Source organism: Mastomys coucha, unplaced genomic scaffold, assembly GCF_008632895.1.
Source record: "Mastomys coucha isolate ucsf_1 unplaced genomic scaffold, UCSF_Mcou_1 pScaffold9, whole genome shotgun sequence".
NCBI lineage: Eukaryota > Metazoa > Chordata > Mammalia > Rodentia > Muridae > Mastomys > Mastomys coucha.
The window spans coordinates 89,728,231-89,754,071 of NW_022196915.1; the positions used below are offsets into that span (position 1 = coordinate 89,728,231).

General features: G+C 40.2%; 1 protein-coding gene across 2 annotated transcripts in view; it reads right to left on the reverse strand.

Annotated features, from left to right (window-relative positions):
- Obi1 (ORC ubiquitin ligase 1) overlaps positions 1-25,841 on the reverse strand; it is a 44,046-nt gene that overhangs the window by 2,285 nt on the left and 15,920 nt on the right. For both annotated transcript variants that reach the window (XM_031361228.1, XM_031361229.1), the window contains exons 4-6: positions 25,346-25,594; positions 21,678-21,766; positions 20-406 (exon numbers count right to left, since the gene is read on the reverse strand). In XM_031361228.1, the coding sequence (XP_031217088.1) occupies positions 20-406; positions 21,678-21,766; positions 25,346-25,594 (725 nt within the window). The remainder of the gene's footprint in view (positions 1-19; positions 407-21,677; positions 21,767-25,345; positions 25,595-25,841) is intronic.

A 25,841-nucleotide genomic window follows, 5' to 3' on the forward strand; every position in this document is an offset into this window, starting at 1 on the left:
CTCTGTAGGCTGGGCGTATCTGTCTTTGTTTTGGGGACAGTTTGGTTCAGTCCTGCTGGTGCTCTCCTGTCTGACAGAACTGTTGTCAGCTAGTCTGCTGCTAGAAGGTGTGGACAGGTGAGAAGCACTGGCTGAGCCAGCCTGCTTTCTGCCACTGTCACTCTGATTCTGTGGTGGTACAACCTCATCGCTGCCACTGGGCCCCTTGGCATCTGCTGAGGGTGCACTCTGGCAGAGGGCATCCATATCTTCCTTTGCCTCCTCTGAGTGTTTCAGGTGTGCTACCTGAGACTCTAGTTCCTCTATATATTTATCGCTGCGTTCGAGAGCTTTCTTGAGGCGGTTGGTTTCACGTTCATACTGTTCTACTTTGGACTGAAGAGCAGCAACTGTAAACCTTCCAAACCTGGAAAGAATGGAAGGATAGTTAATGATATGGCTCAGGCTATTTTCTTTGTAAAATTTAAGTGGAAACTGTCACCACCCACATAACAGGGACAGTTTCAATCATGTGAGTTTGAGATTTTGGAACATTTCCTAAGTAGGACAAAAGCAATCCTAGAGTATACCTTCAAAAAAAAAAGATTATACTTAATAATCACTAATAGTAAGCACATAATAGCACAGAATCTAATAAGGTATTTTAGTAGTAAAGTCAGACTAATGTTTGAGACAAAGGCAGAAACACACTGATGATTTCCTTTCCAAGAGCTGGCTATCAATCCAGCTCACATATGCATGAAGAGTTATCCCCTAAAACAATGGCAAAGATTTATGATAACATTTGAACAGTGGTCCACATCTTGAAATATTTACATTCAATCATTTTCCTATCGCACAGCAGTGTTTTACAATACATTTCTTATACAATGTCACCTTGTCAAACATAAAATGTCAATTTGAAATTCAGAAATGCAGACGTCTCGGGAGGGGAGGTTTTAAAGTTATTTGGGCCCTTTCAATTACAGTCGCTGCTGAGATGAAGCTTTCTCTTGGCCCTTTCTCAACACTGGGCTTTAATTCATTCCACCTCTCCTATTTTCTGCATTTTACAACTGTGTGGGACATCAATCTCATTTCTTCCAACTTTGAAATACGAAGTCAGTGCTTGTGGTTCCAACATACTACGCATAAAAACATTTTTATACTTTCTGAAGGGGGTATATTTGAGAGTGACTAGAAAGAACATCAAAAATGCACTCGTTACCTGGTACTATCTATTTTCCATTATTCTGTCAAAAATGGGTACTGGGTTCAGTGGAGAAAACAATTTGTGAGCAGCCAGTACAGGTTGGGAGTGCATCTGGGGCTGGAGGTACAAACTTATTAACACTATTCCAGCTCATTAATTCTGTCTGATAATGAGTGAGGATTCTTATAGGAAACTGTTTTCACAGGATACCATGAAAAATCCCTTTACTTCGTCAAGCTCCTTTAGAGCCTTACTTGTTTTCTTGATAACAGCCATACTAAATGACCACTAAGAATCTGAGAGCTGTCTGCGCTCAGAAAGGGATTGGAGAAGGTATGTTCTACAAGCTATTCCTTTTCTTCCCTTTCTTAATTACAAAAATAATTGAAACTAAGACCATGTAGCAGCAGTAAACCATATGAAAGAGTACAAGAAGCCCTCAGCAACTGTACCTTGTACAGTCAACCATATGTTCTAGACAGCCACTCAATGCTGCCACCTCTTCAGTCCCTGGCCCAGTTTCTCTCCAGCACATCACTCAGGTGATCTGTACTCTCTTGCTACCAACAGGAAAAGGCAAGAGCAAAGGTAAATATAGAATCATCACATCTCAGGGTAGAAAGGGCTCTAAAAGATACAACTGCTGAATATTGATCTCCTCACTGCAATTAGCTGAGGTCCCAAAGCACACTGCCTTCAGCTTCTGAATTACAAGACAAAAGCAAGAGACATAAAACCGAAAACTACAGGGACAAACCACTTAATCTTAAAGACGACGAGAATTTGGTTAAGCAATGTCAAGAGTTTTTCTTTGTTAAAAAAATATTTGGCTTCTAAATATAGTTGATGGCAAAGCCATAGTTCTGCAAAATAACTTTAGAAAGGTGGACAGAGATCGGAGTGCACTCTGCAAATATGTTTGTGAGTTCCTGATTGAAACCACTCTGGCATAGTCAAGTAACCTGCTTGTTTTTAAATGGGAAAACTGTGTAGCATGTTTATTTAATGCAAGGAGCAAATGTGACACTCTTACATTTATTCAGAGATTCATTTCTTTAAGTACAGACTTTATAACACAGACATCTTTACATATAAAAGAAAGACCAAATGGTTTAAAATCAAATAATGCTACCAGACAACACATCAGAAACTACCAAATTGTGTGTGTATGTATGTGCGCACACACACATGCCCACACATGCTCAAGAGTTCGTGCATGTGTGTGTGTGTGTGTGTTGTGTGGTATAGATATGTGTGCTATGCAGAAGCCAAAGAATGACAGTTGGGTGTCCTCTCACTTTCTGCCATATCTCTCAACTGAACCTAGAGCATGCTGTATTCTGGACAGACTGAGGCTCCCATGGTCCTCCTATCTTCCAACAGCAATTTCTGTGGCCAGGCAGAGCTTTTTAATGTGTGCCAGGAATCCTTCCTCAGACCCTCAACGCTTGTGCATAGAGCTCTTGCTCACTGAGCCATCTCCCCAGGCCCCACTTTATGGTAATTTTTAAATGTAGCAAAGGTTCTACTGATATTCCTAGTCATATTTTTCATCATGTCAGAGAGAAAAGCTGAAGTGCCATGGGAACTAACAGACATCAGCATAAGACAATATATTAAGTAGGACAAGCAAAGCACAACTCAGTTTAAAAGTTAGGATCAGTCAGTGACTTGAGAACCCCAACACTCCATTTTAACATGTCACACAAAGTTATAATACCAAGTGATGGAACTTTTTAAAAACTATGCGAATGATCATACTGACAGAAATAGTCAAATCCATGGGAACTGATTTGTGGCTCCTCTACTGTAGTTGACATGCCAGGAGGGTAGAGGGCCTCTGGGTCTGCAGTCACTGTTAGACTGTTAGAATCATTCCTGATATACAGCAGTCCCTTGTTAAATATCTCATATAAATCCAAGCCTCCTACTTTAAGCTTCATTAGTCCATTCATTAAGGTGGAGCCAACACTACAGGACGAACAAGCTAAGTCCTCTGTTCTTTCATGTGTACGTATGATAGTCACTACATTATGAAGGTGGAGCCAACACTACAGGACGAACAAGGTAAGTCCTCTGTTCTTTCATGTGTACGTATGATAGTCACTACATTATTAAGGTAGCACCAACACTATAGGATGAACAAGCTAAGTCCTCTGTCCTTTCATGTGTAAGTATAATAGTCACTACATTATTAAGCCAAATACATTTCGTACATGGGATTTCTCTTTTGATTTACAACAAGGAAAGTGATGGAGTAGCATAGAGCTTTTTATTGCAGACTTTATACAGCACAGCCAGGACGTTCTCACAGGCTCGATGTTCTCACAGCTCTATCCAGAAAGCTTTCCTTTTCACCGGAGTAAAAGACTCTGAATTTTTGACATGGGTCAGGTAAGCTTTAGTGATTCCAAGACACTTCTATTAAATTTGGCAAAAGCTAAGTAAGTTATCATACAGAAAAAATAACCAAGCATACACATATAATGGCATACTTTCAAGAAATAAGACAATGAACACAAGAGCTTATTTATCTTTTCATTTTAATACTCTCTTATTCCTACTAATTCCAGATATTTCCAGAGTACATAACATTAAAGGAAGCAATGCCAAGACAAGCCAGAGGGATTTCTAAGTATCACTTAACATTACTTCCTTTTCCTAAGCAAATTTCAAAATGGTGCATTTTTATAAACATTCCATTAGAGACCAAAAAGCTTTGATTTTCAAAGTAGCAGTGATGGCCAAAGGCTTCATTATGCTAGAGAAACACTCAACAGTTTGGGAGCTGAGACTGGAAATACATTTGCCAGAATCTAGAGATGCTTACAGGAGTTTTGAGCCTGCCAATGTTAACCGAAGTCTACATTCTGGATGAGAGGAAAGCATACACAGGCTAAAGCCTGCTCCTGGCCCTACTAAAGTACAAAGAAATCAAAGTCTTATTAATTTGACCTTTTTGAACGTTTATTTTTCCTTTTTAAGGTTATTTATTTTGAATGTCATATATAAGTATTTACAACATTCATCCCTCCCTTTCCTCTCTCCATTTCTTCCATGCACTTCCAATCCCCCAAATCAATAGCCTGCAATCCTTGAACCATTATTTATATGTGTGTGTACATTTATAAATACAGCCTTCTGAAATCATTCAGCATTCTCATGTGTTTAGGGATTACCTCTTGGGATTAGTTAACCTAGCAGGGCGTGTCCCTGGCGAGGACTCAGTCACCTCTCCCAGCAGCCTTCAGTTGGCTGTAGTTATTACATCTCCTAGAGGTCAAGTCCTGGGAGAATTCCTCCTTCCATGTGGGCATGTTGACTGGTGGTGTTCATGTTTCAAGTCTTGTTTAGGCGACCATACTGTTGAGAATGTGTATCCTTCCTGTTACATATAGGAGACACTATCTTACAGCAGACATGACAACTACAGTATGAACATCTCAAACAGCACACAGCTCATAAGACCACTGTCCCCCCAGAGATTTTCACAGAAATGTTTCAAATATGTGTTTCAAAGAGGCCAGGAGAAAGCAAAGGAGGGCAATAATCACTCTTAGAACCTAGTATTTGAGGAACTGAATTTCAGTGTCTCACTGTCAGCTCCAATTAAAGGACTAAACACAGCAAGCACAGGGGATTGGCAAAACTACCAAAAACTGCAGAAAGGCATTCTTCCTAAAGATTTCTAAAGTCATAGTCTTGTTTATTTTGTGTGCATCTGCATATGTGAATATACATACACTCCCACCACAGCATGGATGTGGGAGCCAGAGAATGACTGTTGGAGTCAGTTCTCTCTGTCCATGTGGTTTCTGGTGCCTCAGACTCAGGTCATGAGGCTTGGCGGCAGATGTCTTTACCTGCTGAGCCACCCTGAGCATGCCATTCATGAGAAACAAGGTATTCCATTTACATCCTCAAATGTGTAGGTGAATCAGTCATCAGGCTAGGGTCCCAGACAGGGCATCGTCACCCTTGCAGGAGTCTCTGGCTTCCTATTTTCCCTTTCCTACTGACTGAGGTAACGGAAACAGTGAGAGCACTCTGAGTCTGGACTGGCTTTTGTGGTCTGGCCTACCCAACAAACCCCAGTGCTATTAAGCATTAAGACAGGCACATCAAAGTCTATTTCAAGATGCTATTTTTTTTTTTTTAATCCATGTGACTCTGGAAAAAGGGTCCAAATAATGGAGAGCCCAGAGTCAGTGCCCAACTAACTCTAAATACCTCGAGAGGAGCACAGAAGTTCCCCTGCTAGTGGACAGCAGGATCTGACGATACTCCCTTAAAGAGTTCTTTACAACTTGATTACGAAATGCCCAGTCTTCTACAGATAGCTCTACTGTGTTGTTAAATGCCTTTGTAGAGCTCTGAAAAGTCCTTCTACCTCTGGTAAAATTGTTGCCTTACCACCTAGTTAACAAAAAGCATAATAATAAGCATAAGAGGAATCTCATGGACGAAGGAACCCATGCCTTTGGAGGTGAACCTTCCACTAGGATGATGCTGAAGCACTGAGGCCAAACCACAAGAGCAGAGCAGAAGATCTGAGAGTGTTTGGAGAAAGGTGTCTTCAGGTCAAAGCTACAGGATTTCCAACAGCCTGTTCCCTGGTGGGACTCCTTTTGGCAACTTGCAGAAAAAGACTTTAAAAACTTGCTGTATTAAGGACTTTTACCTTCAGTTCCAAATCTGGTTAGGTATTGCCTGGGCTGGCAGGAGGGTTCTGTAGATAAAGGTGCTTGCTGCCACGCCCAATGATGACTTGAGTTCAATCTTAAAAACTCATGGTGGATGGAGAGAAGAACTGGTTCGAATAAGTTGTCCTCTGACTGCCACACATGGAACACATGGTATGCAAGCACCATACCTTCATACCATAATACCACTCAGACAAAACACACAGGTAAATATGGAAAAAAGCAAAGAAAAGAAAAGAAAAAGAAATCAAACTATCCTGAGATAGGAGGGAAGCTATGAAGTACTGGATATGTCTTTGTAAACATATGGGGTTATGACCATGTGTTCACTGCAACCTTTTGTTCCCCACCCCCCCTTATTTTGCTGCTGTTTTTTCCTATCTTAGTCTTTCCTTTACCATTCTCATATGGATTGAATTTCTGGCAGTGTTTCATGGCTGTTCAACACTAGAGATCATTATGCTAACATTGAGCTGTATTCTTAAGTAGCATGTACGCTAGTGATGGATTTGTTTTCCATTATTTTAAAATTCCTATATTGATGGGTACTACCTTATTCCATATAAATTGGACAAATATATAGTGTTTTTACTTTTAACACCTTGAAATCCATGACACATTAAAATCTACAAAAATCATTGTTTTTCTATTGCTAGAAATGTACCCTAACTAAAATAAGGAATTAAAAATAAAGTTTTCAGTACTGATACTCCTTGCTAAACACAGTTCCAATGTGTATACATTACCCTAGTTTAGTTAGGTAAGACTAGTCTTCTACATGGTCTAAATTTCCGTTATTGCACCATATTAATTGTGAATAACCTCATAGAACCTCCCTCTTCTAGCTTTCCAGTTCACATACAACATATACAAATAAAAGACAGGTATCACAATTAGCATCCATCCATCCACCTCTTCCAAAGCCCATCTGTGAGCACTGCGTAGCCTGCTACAGAGCAAGCACACTGATAGCAAACTTGTTATGCTGCCTCCCTGTCTCCCACTGAAACCCTCACATGACGTTTCAGAGAGGCAGACAAGCAGAAGACAGAACAGAGCAATAAAAAATAAAGGTGCAGCAAGGCACTGAGCAGAATTGATGCTGGGAGTAAAACCACAGTCTGATAAAAATGTAGTTAGGAAAGAAGTGGCCGACTGTTAGAATGTCACAATGCTTGACTATTCAATCGACTCTAGGTATGCCAGAGAGCTTACCAGAAGAAAACTTATCACAGACATGGGGACTGTGACTGAGGTGAAGGAGATGGAGAGTTCCAGAAGAAATGACAAGCAGGGAGAAGAGACCCTTGACATTAGAGCATGTGGATGTTGTTACACTAAGAGCAGAGAGTACTGAAAGGTGGAAGTTAATGCAGATATAGAAGTGTGATGACTATCAGAGTATCAAAAAGAGGTTAGCTCACTGTCCTAGCGTGCTTTCCATCTCTGCAATAAATAGCATGACCAAAAGCAACATAGAAAGGACATATAAGTATTTGGCTTATACTATAGTGTTCAAAAAATGAGTAGGTAACCTGTCACAGTAATCACTGTGGGAAATTCACAATTGTCCTATGGATTTTAATTGTTTTGTCAAAACATTCCATCTCACTGTCAGCATAAATGTATACGGACATAAACATAGTAAAAGGAATATTTAGTATACCAATATGTATGAGGCATAGTTTGAAACACTTGACATCAGATTCCATCACTGAGGGAAGTCAGGGCAGGAAGTGAAGCAGAGACCAAGGAAGAGCTCTAATTGAGGGACTGTCCACCATGGCTCGTTCAGCCTGCTTCCTTATAGAACCTAGAACAAATTACCTAGGGGCAGTGCTGCTTATAGTGGGCTGGGTCCTTTCACACCAATCAGTAACCAAGAAAAAGCCATACAGATTGCCAAAAAACAGATATATAGTGGCATTTTCCTTCTTTTTTTAAAATTGGATATCTTCTTTATTTACATATCAAATGTTATCTCCTTTCTTGGTACCCACCCTCCCCCATAAAAACCTTTCCCATCCCCCCCTACTTCAATGAGAGTGTTCCCTCACCCACCCACCAACTCCTGCCTCCCTTACACTGGGACATTGACCTTCATAGGACCAAGGGCCTCTCCTCCCACTGATGACCAACTAGGCCATCCTCTGCTACATATGCAGCTGGAGCCATGAATCCCACCAAGTGTACTCTTTTGTTGGTGGTTTAGTCCCTGGGAGCTCTGGGTGGTCTGGCTGGTTGATTTTATTGTTCTTCCTATATGACTGTAAACCCCTTCAGCTCCTTCAGTGCTTTCTTTCCCTATTGGGGACCCCATTAGGGACCCCTTGATCAGTCCATAGGTTGGCTGTGAGCATCTGCCTTTGTATTTGTCAGGCTCTGGCAAAGCCTCTCAGGAGACAGCTATATCAGGCTCCTGTCAGCGTACTTCTTGGCATCCACAATAGTGTCTGGGTTTCGTGACTCTATGTGAGATGGATCCCCAGGTGGGGCAGTCTCTGCTCTACACTTTGTCTCTGTATTTGCTCCCACGAGTATTTTATTCCCCCTTGTAAGAAGGATCAAAGCACCCACAGTTTAGTCTTCCTTCTTTTTGAGCTTCATATGGTCTTGAATTGTATCTCGGGTATTCTGAACATTTGGGCTAATCAGTGAGTGCATACCATGTGTGTTCTTCTGTGACTGAGTTACCTCATTCAGGATTGTATTTTCTAGTTCCATCCATTTGCTTAAGAATTTCATGAGTTCACTGTTTTAAATAACTGAGTAGTATTCCGTTGTATAAATGTACCACACTTTCTGTATCCACTTCTCTGCTGAAGGACATCTGGGTTGTTTCCCAGCTTCTGGCTATTATATATAAGTCTGCTATGAACGTAGTGGAGCATGTGTCCTTGTTATATGTTAGAGAATCTTTTGGGTACATGCCTAGTAGTATAGCTGGGTCCTCAGGTAGTACTATGTCCAATTTTCTGAGGAACTGCCAGACTTGTAATCCCACCAGCAATGGAGGAGTGTCCCTCTTTCTCCACATCCTTGCAAGCATCTGCTGTCACCTGAGTTTTTGATCCTAGCCATTCTCACTGGTGTGAGGTGGAATCTCAGAGACTTGTGTTGATTTGCATTCTTCTGCTTGCTAACTGCCAGTTGAACCAGCACCATTTGTTGAAAAATGCTGTCTTTTTTCCACTGAATAGTTTTAGCTCCTTTGTCAAGGATCAAGTGTGTGGGTTCATTTCTGAGTTTTCAATTCTATTCCATTGTTCTTCTACCTGCCTGTCTCTGTACCAATACCATACAGTTTTTATTTATTTATTTATTTATTTATTTATTTATTTATTATCACTACAGCTCTGTAATACAGCTTAAGGTCAGGGATGGTGATTCCTCCAGAAGTTCTTTTATTGTTGAGAATAATTTTTTCTATCCTGGGTTTTTTGTTATTCTAAATGAATCTGAGAATTGCTCCTTCTAACTCTATGAAGAATTGAGTTGGAATTTTGATGGGGATTGCATTGAATCTGTAGATTGCTTTCAGCAAGATGACCATTTTTACTACATTAATCCTGACAATCCATGAGCATGGGAGATCTTTCCATCTTCTGAGATCATCTTCGATTTCTTTCTTCAGAGACTTGAAGTCAAGCACCACATTCACATCCATGAAGAGAGGGAAGGCAAGCGCAATTCAAAACCTCTTACATGACAGTATTTTTAACAAAAACACAACACTTTAATGTCTCAAAATTTCATGTGTTTCAGATTGTGTTGTATAAAAATGTACTAAATAACAGTTCTACCATTTCATGCCCATGTACATTTATGCTGATAGTAAGACATAATGTTTTGACAAAGTATTTAAAGTCCATAAGGCAACAGTGAATTTTCCCAAATGATTATTAAGACAACTTGTCTATTCATTTTATACAGAATAAAGACTACCTAAATTAAAATAGTTGATATATGACTCAGAAATTTATATTTAGGAACAACTACAATTACCCTAACAGAGGCCCTGAAGAGATGAGTCAGAAGCTATGAATACTTGCTGGTCTTCCAAGGACTAGAATTTGGTTCCTAACACTCATATTTGGTGTTAGGAACACCCACCTGTCCCTCCAGTCGCAGACAATTCTACTCTCTTCTGGCCTCTGAGGACACTACACGCATGTGGTACACAGAAATTCATGCAAGCAGAACATCCAAACACATAAAATAATAATGTTGTTTTATATATATGCATGCTGTATCTGAATGTACACCTGCATGCAAGAAGAGGGCATCAGCTCAATTACAGATGGTTGTGAGCCACCATATCATTGCTGAGATTTGAACTCAGGACCCTTTGGAAGAGCAGACAGTGCTCCTCGTATCCACTGAACCATCTCTCCAGCCTAATAATGGTGTTCTAAAAAGAAAAGAATCTATTCTCTGAGTATATTCTATCACAGAGTTGACTGTGTATATAGCAATACATGCAGGGTTTGTTTGTTTTATTTTTGAGACGGGCTTCCTTATGTTGGTGAAACTGACCTGAACTCATGATTCCCCTATTCCTTGTAGCCTCTCAAATGCTGAGGTTATATGAACACTGGCATAAGTATTTTCTTTGTTGTGCTTTTCTTTCCTTGTCTTCTGTGTACACAATAGTTTAGTTTACACCATCTACCCATTAGGAAATTCCCTGACTTTCACTTTGATTGAGTATAACATCTATGAGTAACCTACAATAGGAACCTGTCAGGAATCTGAGGCTAACGGGAATGGGAAGCACAGGGAAGCTTAGCTTGAGGTCCTGCCTTGCACATGTGCACAGAGGGGCCAAAGCCAAGGGCATTTCAGGTAAAGAGAAAGGGAAAAGCAGAGCAGAATAAACTCAAGATTACATTTGGGGGTGAGGATGAAGATTCAGCTGACTCAGTGTGGTTCTTCTCTCACCTGCCTCCTATGGGTTTTACTGTACACTTTATGTTTTGCCAGGATGCAGAAGAAATATTCTATCTATGCACTACAAACAAAATTGAGTCTACACCCCAACCCAGTGTTGTGCTTAGAAACTGAGTATCCATACACAGCAGGCACACTGTCCATCCCGAGCCTCATTTCCATTCCCACGTGTTGCTGAGACATATTCCTAAAAATGCTTCCTCAAAATGTTTTCTCTTTTTAAAATTACGCACTTAGGTACATAGATTCATAGAGAACTTACAATCCAAAAAGGATTGTCTATGGCAATCTTTATCATACCTTTTTTCCATAAAAAACCCTGTGGCGTAGTGTGGTGTACTGAGGGGACCAGGAAGCACATCCTCTAAAACCCAAGAGGACCAACTTCTCTTCCTTAGCACATCACTCACCACTCAAAGAAAACAAGAGGAAAGTACACATTCATCTGTAATTAGAGTAATTAGAATGAACACTTCATGTCTACAATCACCACAGAAGGTGACACTAAGAGCAGCACCAAAATTTATGGGAGTTTTGTTGGCAGGGGACTTAGACAGAGAACCCTGGAATAGCTCCTCTTCCACTTTCGGCAGAAGCTGGCCATGGTGGCAATATGTAACACCTACACAGACGCTAACAAGGGAGGCCTCCAGGGCTTTTGCCCTCTGGGAGACACAGGGAGACCATGTCTCAAAACAACAGCAAAATAGAATCTTTCAGATAGAGAATAGGATTTAAAAACAACAGCAGTAACATCATGTTAAAGGAAGTTCTTTAGAGTTTATTAAATTAACCATGCACTTGTAGTTAAAGATTACACTGTTGGAACCTGACATTCTGAGTAGACATGACCTGTGTAATGGGCAACATATGTGAATGGGGACTCGGTAATTCCTTTCAAGCCAAGTCTTTGATGAGGCCTGAGCTCACACAGGGTCACAAGGAGAAACGCATACTGTGTTCTTGATCACTGTTTCCTTCCCTATGTCATTGGTAAGACATTTGGTATCTAGCCCATTGTTTGAAAATTCTAACTAGTGAATCACCCTTTCCAAGCCCCATCCCACCGTGCAAGCACTATTCTCTCATTTTTGGGGAAAAATTTACCAAAGGACTGACATTGAAGTTTGCATGATAATGATGATCTTAATCATCCATGGGAAAATATTACTTTACTATCTTTTTTACATTTCTAAAAGTATAAGCAGGTACATCTCCATAGTAATCATAACACAAACTCAGGAGTAGAAAACACTAGAGCTGAGCTATAAATCATTCTAAAACTCCCTAGATATGTATCTGTATATGTATTTTTCACTTTAGCTAAATCCTTCCTTTCTTTGTCTCTTCTCTCGGTGCATAAGGAACAGTGAAAATAAAACAAAGAACTGTGATCTAGCTGCTCTGTGATTATTACAGATGAGTCACTGAGAACTGATGTCTGCTTAGAGGGCTGTGAGGAAGGTCTACAAGATTAGCAGAAGCCACTGTTCCTACTCTTACATATTCATTCATAATCTCTGACAACCACACAACTTAGTTAACAACAAGCATTGCAAGCACATAAAATATCCTATCAATGCAATCAAGACAAGTTGACAAAAACCTGCAATAACTGTCTATCACCAATTAGCTGTACATCCAGAGAAGGGCCCCTCGGGCACCCAGCCCAGGGGCTAGAGCACAAGTAGCTGTCACAGTCTGGCCCCAGGGTATCATCAGGCTTCCCCTGACAGCCTACAAGTTCCCCTTCTGGGAAAACCAAAGGGCAGAACAGAATCAGTCACCAGATCAGGCTGGGGTCAAACACCCGGAATCACTGTGTTTGTCAGAGCAGAATCTGGAGAAACAAAAGAAGCTGGACTACGTCAAGAGTGGAGAGCAGCCCACGGCAGCAGAGCAGAGCACAGTGCTGCTAAGAAAGGAGGATACCTACACGTGAGTCCCTTTAGGAAATGTGACTGAGCCGCAGCTTAGAGCCAGCACAGAGAGGGAGAATCTAGTTTATGTAGACCCAGAAGAAACCCAGGACTGGAGAAGAGCAGATTCTAATACATCTCCTGTGGCCCCCTCTTGAACTTCCAATTTCTGACATTCCTTAGAGAAAAAAAGCTTCAGAAAATTTCCTGGTCTCTTCATTTGCAGAAAATGCCAATCTCTGATATCCTGCTCTCTCAAACCTCTCACAAACTCTTAAGCACAAAAAGAAACACAAAAATCTTATAATTCTGGTTAGTTTACTTTAAGTAGTAGTGCATTTGGAAATATGTCTAAGTGCCCCTCGGCTGGCAGAATAAGTCGCCATCATAGTCATGTGCTGAACAGTACACAGCATTGATTACTAAAGAAATGACTATTAGAATAATCACAAAAATATTGCATTTCTCTGCTTAGAGAAATTGTGGAGATTCTCAAAGAGAGTGATATTGGGCTAGATTTCAAACAATGGGGAGCCACCACCCATAACACAACAACAACAACAAATGTTGATGTTGATGATGATGATGATGATGGTGATGGTAATGATAAAAGCAACACCTTAACAAGACTCGGGGGGAGATGAAGAAGAAGTATAAGCCAAAGCATGCAAGTGAGCCCAGGGAGAAACCTCACATGACTAGAGCAGAAAACAGTGAGGAGGAAAGAGAAAAGAACATTTAAAGGTCAAGCTCTTAGGACCTTACAGACTGGAGTAAGAAATTTGAACTTCACTATGAAGGTAACTGGGGGCCACCTAAGGTCATCAACTAGAAGAGCAAGCTGATCAGATTTGTAGCCTAAGTTTTGGGTAACAATAAAGTAGATACTCAAGGTTCAAGAAACACTCATGGGAAAAAAAGCAAGTAGTGAAGTTAAACAAGAACTTAAGTAGATCTAGGCTATTGGGGATGTGATGATAGCTTACAGATGTAGTTATTCAAAAGATATCTGAATAACCAGGTGTGGAATCGGAGAAATAGTAAAAAAACAGCAACTCAATGGGTAATAAAGTCACTGAGAAGACAGAAATGAACCAAGATGCCCATGGAGTATACCGGATATGATTACACACATAGACAAACAGCCCTCCCCTTCCTTCCTTCTTTGTTACGAGCTGTGGTAGATAGTTTGAAGGAGAAATCACTCCCATAGGTTCATCCATTTGAAGGTGTTGATCCAAGTCGCTGTGGTCTTGTTGGAGGAGGAGTGTCACTGGGGGAGGGCTCTGAGGTTTGAAGAGCCAAACCAGCCCGTTTTCTCTGCCTCCTATCTAGCTAGGATGTGAGCTCTCGGTTGCTGCCCCATGCCTGCTGCCATGCTCCTCTTCATGAGGCTAAGGACTAAACTCCAGAATCTTGTAAGCAATTCCCCAACTAAATGCTTTCTTTTATAACCTACCTTGGTCATGGTGTCTCCTCACCATAGTACCGTAACTAAGATACACGTTACACCAAGATATAGACTGGCTCCTTTAATCTTCTCAATACTATATTATCTATATAAATTGAGACTATCAGCAAGCTCACTGATATGTCTAGTGTTATCTCCTTTTTAATATGTTTATATAACCAACACTTACTAAGTGCCTTCCAGGTTTGAGAGACTGAAAGAGATAGGCTGCAAGGTTCTTACTCTTGAATTCAGAGCTCAGAATCAAGCAGACAGACAACAAAGGAGTATCAACAACTAAACACAACAACTAAGTTCAGAGGCTGAAAGACCACAGTGACCGTATTGTAAGACTGGCTGAATATGAACTACAACTCTGTTCAAAGTACATGGAAAAGTTTAATTTGCTTAACCCCAATGTAACCTTTATGGTAGGTAAGTCCCACTTGCCCATTTCACCGAGGCCCAAAACTAAAATGGAGAACCACCCACCCTTCTTCTTTTGTTGTAAGAACAGTCAGTATTCAGTTCTAAGTCATCCTAGAGCCCATGTTCATAATCATCATACTCGAACACTTCCCTGTATGATTGTCTTAGTCCAGCCTTTCCTTTGACCACCCCACAGAAGAGCTTCTGCAGGCTTTGGATTTACTTGTTTGGAAGATACTGGGCAGTTTAAGGCAAGACATTTAAGCAACTTGATTTATACTTTACTACAGATAATTTCTGAGTATAGCAGAAAATGAATTATGCAGAGAACACAGGACAGAATAGTGAAAGAGAAATTTGAAATTGGGTAGCCTGTCTTTGGAGCTAAGTTGTTAACCATCATGCTTTGTGCCTCAACTTCCAAAATGTTAGACATCTGTCTTCATATTCTAAACCTCTGAGGTAACTCTAAACTGAAAGCGAGGGCAGCTGCCCTACCATAACTGATGGCAGGTAACCTTTCTGCCTGCTGTGGTTTCACTGTGACTGTCCCCATGGGCTCACGTTCTCACTGAGTACTATAGAAGGTGGAGGAGCACCTGGCTGGAAGCAAGTTACTGTTGCCATGGGCTCACGTTTTCACTGAGTACTATAGAAGGTGGAGGAGCATCTGGCTGGAAGCAGGTTACTGTTGCCATGGGCTCACGTTCTCACTGAGTACTATAGAAGGTGGAGGAGCATCTGGCTGGAAGCAAGTTACTGTTGCCATGGGCTCACGTTCTCACTGAGTACTATAGAAGGTGGAGGAGCATCTGGCTGGAAGTAGGTTTCTAGGCTAGGGCTCTGAAAGGTACATCGGACCCTGGTTCTGTTCTGCTCTAGCTGTTTCCTGGGCCATGCCGCCTCAACAGTAGCTTTAAGGATCTGATGTCAAAGACGAATTTCTCCCTTGTCTTTCAGATTTGAATGACTGAAAGTTCTCTGAAACAGTAAGCTAAAAAAAGAAGCCTATCTTCTTTTTAATTATTTCTGTTGGCTACTGTAAACACAGCATGTGAAAAGAATATGGAGGGCTGGAGAGATGGCTCAGCGGTTAAGAGCACAGACTGCTCTTCTGAAGGTCCTGAGTTCAAATCCCAGCAACCACATGGTGGCTCACAACCATCCATAACAAGATCTGATGCCCTCTTCTGGGGTGTCTGAAGACAACTACAGTGTATTTACATATAATAAATAAATCTTTAAAAAAGAAAAAGAAAAGAATATGAAAAGTCATTACCAAGATCAGTGCCACTGCTACAATCACATAAGCCAGATCATTTAGTCCTTAGCCCTTTGGAAATGGTTTGTGGGGAAATGTAGACCCGTTTGGAGGGAAACATGGAGTATGGAGTCTTCAAAGTCTCTAAGTAGAGCATAATGGGTGACTCTCCAGTGGGAATTCTGAGGACCAGAATGCTGCTAGGAATACTGATAGTAAAGACTGCATATGAAGCCTCAGATGGGAACAAAGATTAGAAGCAATTAAACTAGGGACCACTCATATAATTTTCTGACAAGGAATTTATCTATATTTTGTCTATGTCCTGAAACTTAGGAAGACTAGTCTAATTTATTTGTCAGAGAAAGTTTCTAAATAGCATAGCATTCAGGGTTTAAAATGGCTACTGCATCTGCTGGAGAGATGGCTCAGTGGTTAAGAGCATGTATTGCTCTTGGAGAGTACTGGAGTTCAGTTCTTAACATCTATACAGGGCACTTCATAACTGCCTCTAACTACTTCCAGAGGATATAATTCCCTCTTCTGGACTCTGTGAGCACCTGCACTTACAAGTACAGATACCTACACGCACACTCGCACGCACCCACATGTGCACACACACACACACACACACACACACACACAAACACACAGGTTTTATAAAAAAGAAATTGTTATTGCTCCCTACTTTTAGCCAGGTTTATAATGAGAACCAAGAGTAAAGAATGAAGGGTTTTAAAACCATGTAGTTTGGCAAGGAAAGATACAGGGTCTGAATTAATGCTGTAGACAGTTACTGAGATTAGTAGCACACTTTGCTAGGACAGATAATTAAGGGTGTTACTCTTCCTTTTGAAAGTCCCAGGGTGTAAAACTGCAAGAAACATTCAGAATTCATTTAAAACTAGCAAGCTGAAGGGGCCTCTTGGTAGATTAAGGCCACCTGGCAAGGTGCCCCTCCAGGCTGAACCAGGCAGGCAGAGACTGCTGCATATGCAAAGGGGCTACGTTCCTTCTTACGTCGGCAATAGCTTCCTTAGTTGGTGTTGTTCATATGGTACTGTTTTACAGGCATATAGAATACAAGAGTTGTAGAGCTGAAGTCTTGTACCCAGGCTTCATTAAAACATAGTTGAGGCTTGGTACTATATATGGCTGGATTCTGTATAGGAAGCTCTTGAGCATTATGTGAGTCAGCTTTAAGGTGAAGTCCAAGTTGCAATGGAGATCCCAGGATTTTAGAGACGCCAGAAAAATAGTGAAATGGGTATGAGAAAGCTTTAGTGGAGATAGATGCAGACAGGCCACAAGTGGCAGGGACATAGCCCAGTGGGTCTCAGATGAAGCCACCATATATGGAGCTACTGGATCGAATGTTTGTACTGCTGGTCCAACCTTTCTTTGCTATTCTACAGTTCCTCCCATTTGGAAAGGAATGATTATTCCATTTCATGTTGGAATATGGAACTTTTATTCTGATTTTACAAGAGCGCACAACTAAGAGATCTTGTTTTAGAGCTCTGAATCTTAAGAGTTGAGACTGTTTAGTCTCTGGACTTTTGAAGTTGAACTCAACACATTTTGTATTCTAGCACAAGCAGCAGCTGTTAAAGTGTCATCCATCAGTCACAGCTTGGATATGTATGTCCCCAGAGGCTCATGTTTTAAGTACATGGTTGCCTCTGTGGCAACATACTATGAAGACTACAGAGCTCTTAAAAGGTGGACCTGGCTGAGACAGGAAGTTCCTAGAGGGAGCCTTTGAAGGGTACACCCACCCTGGTTCCTTCCAGTCTAGCTCTCTGCTTCCTGTTCCATGTCAAGTGAATGATGAGCTATTCCCACTGACATGGACACAGCCTCTCAAACTCTGATGGGCTGAAACTTCCAAAACTATAAAGCAAAATAAATCTTTTTACCCTTAAATTGTTTCTGCCATGTATTTTTGGTCACAGTGATGGAAAGGTAACTAACATCAGTATTTGGGGATGTGGGCAGAGAAGACACAAATAAGGAAAGCACCTGAGTGATAAACTAAGGAACTTTCAAATGTGTCATAAGTAGAAACACCACAGTTCTTTGAGTTAAATGGTCACTAAGGAGTTCCCAATTCCAGCAAGTACGAACATAATCATACTTGCTGACACAGCTTAGGAATAGTATTTGGAGTCAAGGAAAGTCAGAACTATGAAAACTTCAGTATTAAATTCTTCCCCTTTGTCAAGTTCCCATTCTACACCACTATGTATGGGTGTGATACTCTTGATATTTCTCATTGTATACTCTGACTAAGATCAAGTCTTTCAGCTGGGTAGTGGTGCTGGAGTCCTTCCGCCCTAGCACTTGGGAGGTAGATCTCTAAGTTCAAAGCCAGGGTGGTCTATAGAGTGAGTGTAAGGACAGCTAGAGCTAGCAGAGAAACCTTGTCTCAAAAAACAAAACAAAATTCCAAAACAACGACAACAACACAACTCTTTAACTTGGAGAAGCAGATGTAGTGAAGTTTTGCTGACCAGGAAATATGGAGATGAAGATTATAATGTAGTGGTATAAAATTATATAAATGATTTTGAGAAGGAAGCCTTCATTCTTGAGCACTAACATGATGTATGCCTACAATGAGAGGAAGGGACAGGGCCTTGGTAACGTTTGGTGAAGGGGCTCCTGGAGGCCTTTTGTTCATGAATGGTATTAGTACCTGCAAAGAAAACACACCCATGGATGGTCTTTGTTCCCTTTTCCCATAAGAAACAAATGTTTATGATTTGTAAAGCACTCAATATATGGATATTTTGTCATAGTAACACAAAAGGTTCAAGGTCCATTTTCTTAAATAACAATGATACTTACAATCTCAGGGGCTATTTCAGGGGTTCTTTCATTTACTCAACCAACATGTATTAGAACCAGGACATCAAGTTCTATAAAATGTAAATACAGTTTTAAACAGAAAAACTGTAGTTTTAGTTCAAACAGAAGAAAGACATGACACAATTATAATTAACAGTGATGTGAGCCAAGAAGAAAATACAAGAGCTTTAACAGAAGTTCCAGCAGAAAAGCCTAGACTATGTCAGGGCTCGGCAGTGCGTGTGTGGCATAGCTTAAAGCCTCTCCTATAAAGTTAATAAAAGAAACACATTAAATATGTCTGTGCTGAGCTTTCTTTAGATGTTAGACTTTGAAACTCAAAGGCATGTCACCACCCATGAAGCTCTGGAAATGTCTTTATTTCCTACTCCTAGTGCAACAAACTCAGAAGGAAAACAAACACTAAAGAGGAAAAAAGGGACTACATTTTCTAAACACTACTTAAGATATAATATATTTCTGACAAAAGCTAGAGTGGATGATATTAAAGCCTTCGAGCATCCAGAAGCTCAACAGTTCTTTTATATTAAAGTTAAGGATGGAAAAATGTACACTTTAAGATTAGATAGAGGACCAAAGGTAGAACAGAAAGATACAGCAAGAAAGATAGAGGATAACTTAGACTTCATTATAAAAGATATAACTACGCCATTTGAAACCAATATAAATGCTCCAGTTCCCCTTGTTTTCAATAGGGAACTCGGCCACAGACTATTATGGGAAACCCTCTGTCTCAGTGAACTTATATATGGAAACAAGGTATTCAAGAGGTAACTAAAGTTAAATTAGGTCACAGTGATGAGACTTAACCCTACAGAATCTAGAATCATGTTTTTAGAAGAGAGATAAAAATCCTTTCACTCTTCTCTCTTTACTATGTGAAGATATAATAAAAAAGTTGCTGTTGGTAAGTCAGAAAGAGAGCATGTATCAGAAATGAACATGCCAAACTTTGTTCTCAGCCTTCAGCACTTGTGAAAAAAAAAATCTGTTATTTAAGATTTAAGTCAAACTGTAAATGTATTTTGTTATAGAAGCCTGAGATGATTAAAACACCTAATTCTTTTTTATTTTAGTGTCTAAATTTAAAGTGCATTCTTAACAGTCTGCTCAGGCTGTGGGATATGTCAGAGAACACCACTATGTGTACAGAAAAAGTAATTCTTTACACTTAACCAACTAAATAGGAAAAAAAAATTTTGATCAAGGCACTTCCTATGTAGGGAATGAAATAAACGGCTGATTTCTGTATGTCTGCATTTACAGTTAAATTCCTAAAATTTCCTATTTGTTTCTACACAAACTAAGTCCTCTGCAGTGGACCAGACTTGAGTATTTTCAGCTGTGATCAGCTTCTCTCTGAATCCCACCAGGATTTCCTGCTGCCGAGTAAACAAAGCTATAAATCAAATGCAACGCATTTAATACCTCAATGCTTTGCAAATTGATCTGAAATAGAGGTCAGCTCAAATCCCTGTTCAAGTGAAAATGTTCCCTTCCCATGAAGAGGAGGACACAAGTTAGAGATGTAAATGCTGCAGTGATGCTGGATTCTGATGTGTGCCTGCTTGTCTGCCAGTAGACGGGAGCCCAGATTTCCTCAGGTGAGACTCTCCAGTTATTTGATAGAAGTCATGGATATTTAAAAGCATACATCTTTGGGGCTGGCCTGGATTTTGAAATCTGGTGGGCAAGTTTTCAAGAAATAAAAGCTACAAACAAAATCGCTTTCATTCCATTCAGCGTGCTGTGGGAAAGGGCTAATGGATAAGCATTACTGTGACTGGCAGGGCGAGCTGCCAGTAACAAGGATTCAAGCCCACATAAAAGCAACAATCTCTCAGTTTATTTCACTAATTTGTCAAAGCAGGACATTATCTAGCAGGAGAAACAACAGGGCTGGAGAGGACAGGAGAGAGTACAAGTTACCCCGTGCTTTTAACTGCTGGTGTGTAATCTCCCTGTGTGTAAGTAGGATTTACTGTGAGCATTTCCTAAACCACACTACTTTGAACACACACTGCTTCTTTTCTGGTAGTCTATCCTTCCATCATTTACTTATTTCTGCTTCTGACTTCTTACCGTCAGCCATGAAGATGATAACAATCTGATGCACAAAGCCTTCAAAGAGACGACACCCCCTGCAGTCACACTGTCCCCTCGTCAGCTGTCTCCTCTGATGGTGGAGTAGGGTGAGGACTCCAAAGATGCTCTGCTCTTTTTTCTGTCTTTACCCCTTTACTCCTAACTCTTTCTTACAATTTAGATAAACAAATCAAATGTCAAAACTTACAACTTTGTATCTTCTAACACAGAGTGAAGACTCTACCATCATAAAAGAAGAATTAATTCACTATAGTTTCAAATAATCAGCCCAAGATTTGGTGACAAGGCCTCAGTTTATTTTGGGCATGGTTTTTCCTATAGTTACTAAGTGCTCAAAATCTGGAGCAGTACCAAGAGTTCAAACACTACTTGTACCACTTACTTCTGGGCAGACTGGGATAAGCGAGCCTATCTCTGTGCCTCCATCCTCTCACTTCTCAGGAGTCACATGTAACATCCATCTCTGTACCAGGCAGAGAACACATCACATGACTAAGATGATGGCTAAACCAGCTCAGGGGCACTGTTTATCATTGTATTCATTAGTGCTGTTAAATACTTATATGGAAAACCAAGTGAAGGCTCAATTGTTTTAGGTCACATAAAACAACAGTTTTATACATCGAAGGCAAAAAAAAGTAAGGAATGAGACCCTTTCTCTAAATCAGCCTCAGCCAAATCAAAGGCTTGCACTTGGTGTTCAAACACATCCGGCTTCCCTAACTAAAGGGTCAAATGGGAACCACGACCTGTCAGGGAGTCGGTTTAAAGTGACCTCACTCTGTGAGATACATACTTTTGGGGAGATCTGTTGTCAACTTCTGCCTTCAGCCGTAGATTCTCCCTCAACAGGCCACCATTTTCCAACTTCAATTTTTTATTTGCCTGAAAAAAAGAATTAAAAAGAATTATGCCCAAGCTAAAACAAAAGTACCTTGTAGAACTTATGACATGAGCTGTGTGTGTTCTTATAACAATAATAGAACACTGAATACCAGACGCAATCCTCAAACTGTAAGCTCACCAGTGTGGTAGTGTGAAACTACAAGTCCAACCAGGTATTTAAAGCCTATATCCCCACAAGCACTCTCTGAATCCTGTACCCTGGAAGTAACACTGCTATGCTAATTAGCTAGCTCAAAGCCTAGCCAACTGCTAATAGCAAATGGATGACATTCTTTTTATTTTTTTCATTTGACAATAATTGAAGGCTCTGAACAAGGCAAAATTATATCATCAGCAAGGATTTACAAACTAATGCTAAAGAGTTAATTCTTAGTCAAAAACATTTCTCTAGTGATAAATCTAACATGAGTAAGCTCATAATTTTCTTTTACAAGGCCTTTCTTATTCTCGGTCTTCCAAATTCTGATACACTTAAAATTCAGGCAATATATTCTAATAAGTTCCACCAATTGTCCCTTGACATACATATGTAAGAAAAAAGTCCTTCCGGTATGGCTTTTTCTGCTTTGATTTTTACAATACCTAAAAATTACTAGAAGATACTCAGTATCCTGCCTGGAATGCATACTGTCACAAAAAGAGGGGAGGAAGCTAGAGGCTCAGGATCACAGAGAGCCTGAAATAGCTAATGCTCCATTACTGTATTGGTGTATTATTAACATGAGTTAAACTCTCTATTAGTCACTAAACTAACTTACCCAGCAAGAAAAGTGGCTAGAACATTATGTCTGCAGCTAATGAGATGTAGAATTATTATTAGGAAAAAGGGTAACTTAAGTTTTAAAGCATATATATTAAAATTTTGACCAGTTTTTAATAACTTGACTAACTTCCATAATGCATTAGTTACCTACTTACACAGAACTGTGCCTCAAGAGTCATCCGCAGCCTGTCCCTCACTTAAACTTATCCAGGTTACTTTTGAGCTGGTTTACTTAAGACTCACCCAGGTTCACTGTGGGCTCTGAGCACTTGCTCACCTTCACAGAGGTACACAAACCAGGATGGTGCAGGGTTAATTCTTTAAGTGACTGATAGACACCATTACTGCCCCCTGAAGATATAAGGAAAGCCATTTCCCTCCTCATATATACAAACAATGAATTAAGCTTTCAAGCAGAGCACCATAAAGGGAGGCACTTAGTGAATATTTTTTGATGATAACAAGAAGCTTAAATTAGAACTCACTTGATTTCCTTCCCTGCCCCCATCTCCTAAAACAGGTATCGCTGTCAGTATGTCCTCCGCTTTTTAATATTTCTCATTATAGGTTGGGTAGCTTCTAACTATTAAAAGCAAATAATGGTTACACATAGTAGAGTTTTGCCTACTGACAGAACCTGGGAATATGAAAGAATAAGGCAAAATTATATCATCAGCAAGGATTTACAAACTAATGCTAAAGAGTTAATTCTTAGTCTAAAACATTTCTCTAGTGATAAATCTAACATGAGTAAGCTAATAATTTTCTTTTACAAGGCCTTTCTTATTCTCAGTCTTCCAAATTCTGATACACTTAAAATTCAGGCAATATATTCTAATAAGTTCTACCAATTGTCCCTTGACATACATATGTAAGAAAAAAGTCCTTCCGGTATGGCTTTTTCTGCTTTGATTTTTACAATACCTAAAAATTACTAGAACACACTCAGTATCCCGCCTGGAATGCATACTGTCACAAAAAGAAGGGAGGGAACCACATTCTGCCCTCATAAGATGCAGTGAAGTATGGACGTAGTTTCTTGTGCCTTCTCAGCTCTGACTGGAAATGATGTCTCATGCTTCCCAACTCACCTGAACCCAAGAAGCATCAGAAGTCTATTAGCTCACACCACGTTGTGTCTTACTGAATCGTTTGTACCTGCACCTGACTTATTGTAATGATTTGTACTGCATATCTGATTCTTGTCTCTGTAGGCTGTGTATTTTACTCACTTATAGTCTATTATCTAATGTATCCCAAGTGATTCTGATGCTTTAGGATGGCTATAACTATTGGATTTAAAAATGACTGTGTTTTCACATACTCTTCATATATTCTACACAGTGACATTAGAAGGCCATGGTGGATGTACACGCAGCTTCATACTCTAAGAAGACTCTGTCAAACATGTGGTATCTACAGGAGACCATGCACAGTGTACTGATGCTCAAGGAAAGGCATGGAAGCCACAGGAGAAACTGTTGGTTCACAGCAGTCCCTCTAGTTTGTCTTACCTTTTAACAAAGATAACAGGTTTCCACTAAGGCTGGCTGCCAATACACAAATGAACCACATTCTTCCCTCATAAGATGCAGTGAAGTATGGATGTAGTTTCTTTTTCTGAAAGCAGTTTCCCTCTTACTTTCATACTGGCCTTTTATGAACCGCACAGCATTTGTTTTTGTATATGGAAAATGGTTTACACTGAGTTGAAGATGTTTCTTTCCTACTTAACCTCACTGCAGATATGGGAGCTAATACTCCACGGTTCTTCTGTAAAATATCATATGGAGTCCATTAACGATTTCATGGCTCAGGATGCAATAATTCAGAATAGCATTTTAAGGCAATACAGATAGGTTAAAAGGGCAGCTGTAGAAATGAGTGCCATAAAATTCTATGCATTTAGCAGCACTGTACTGCAGGGCAGAGGATCCTGAAGTCAAGCTAAAGGCTGGTGTTTGTCCAGAAAGCAGCACCTGCCACTGCTCTAGTACTAAGAGCATGCAGCTGTCTCCTTGCAGGATTTAAACAATCCCACCCGTTTGCTTTCCCCGCTAATGCTCTCTCTCTTGTGGGGTGGGTAGATGCACAGGAAACCTAGGCAGCCTCATCTAGCAGGTCACTCCTCTGCAGGAGTGTCTAAAGTAGGTACTCACAGCTTTCTCAGAAGTAGTCCGTAAACTTCAGCTTTCAAAGTAAGACAATGGTAGTGCTAGAAAACATCTGATTAAAACGTTTTGTTTTGTTCAGCTGGGCACAGTGGGCCACACCAGTTATCCTAACACTGAGACAGAAGAGTGGCTAGTTTGAGGCCAGTTTGGGCTATATATCGAGGTCCAGACAAGCCTTGGCTATATAGCAAGATCTTGCCTCAAAACTCAAGCAAATACATGTTTCTTTGCTAAGTAGGGAAATGGATTGTTTGTTAATGCACATAAAGCACCCGCTGCTGTAAGCTTAAAAAACTTAAGGCAAACCACAAAGAAGGGGGAGAGTCCTATCCTTTAAACAGACACAGCTCCTCCAGAAGAGGCACTCTCCCATGGAGGCACTACTGCAGCTCCAGTTATAGTCACAAATGCAACCACCTGATACTTCTTGGCAGCTAATGGCAGCTAATGAGACCAGCTCCTATTGCATACATACACTTATCCAGGGTTTAGTTCTGCTCTCACAAATTAGCTAATGGTGAGTTAAGGCACATGGCTATTTATACTTGTGAAAGTATTTAAAATATTGTAGAACTTTAAAAATAACCATAATAGATTTCCCTCCCCCAGACTACAACTTACCTCTTTTAACTTATCCACATCATCTTTTACTTTTTCATATATTTCGTTAGCTGTTCTCAACTTTTTCTTCCACTCTACTACTGCTTCCGGGTCACTTTTACTTGAATTATCGGCCATTGGGTGTTTGTCTTCGTTTTGACTGCCCTGCATCAAAGCTAATGGATCCAGAATGGTCTTGATCTGTGACTCCAAGCTGAGATTTTTACTTTTAAGTTCTTCTACCTCTTTCTGCAAACAATCTATTTCATCCTGAAAAGTACAGAAGTCAATAATCACAGATAGACTAATGGCTTGGATATGCTAAGCCAGAGTCAATTTGTTCTTGAATATTACACTCAGATTTTTTATAAATACATGGACACTTTATATATAGTAACAGTTTTGCAAAGAAAAAGTCAATTCAGATTCTTAAAATGTATTGTGACCCTCATAAAAATTGGTACAACACTTATTTAAAATGCTTACATTTTAATTCACAGACAGCTCTGTGGTTTTT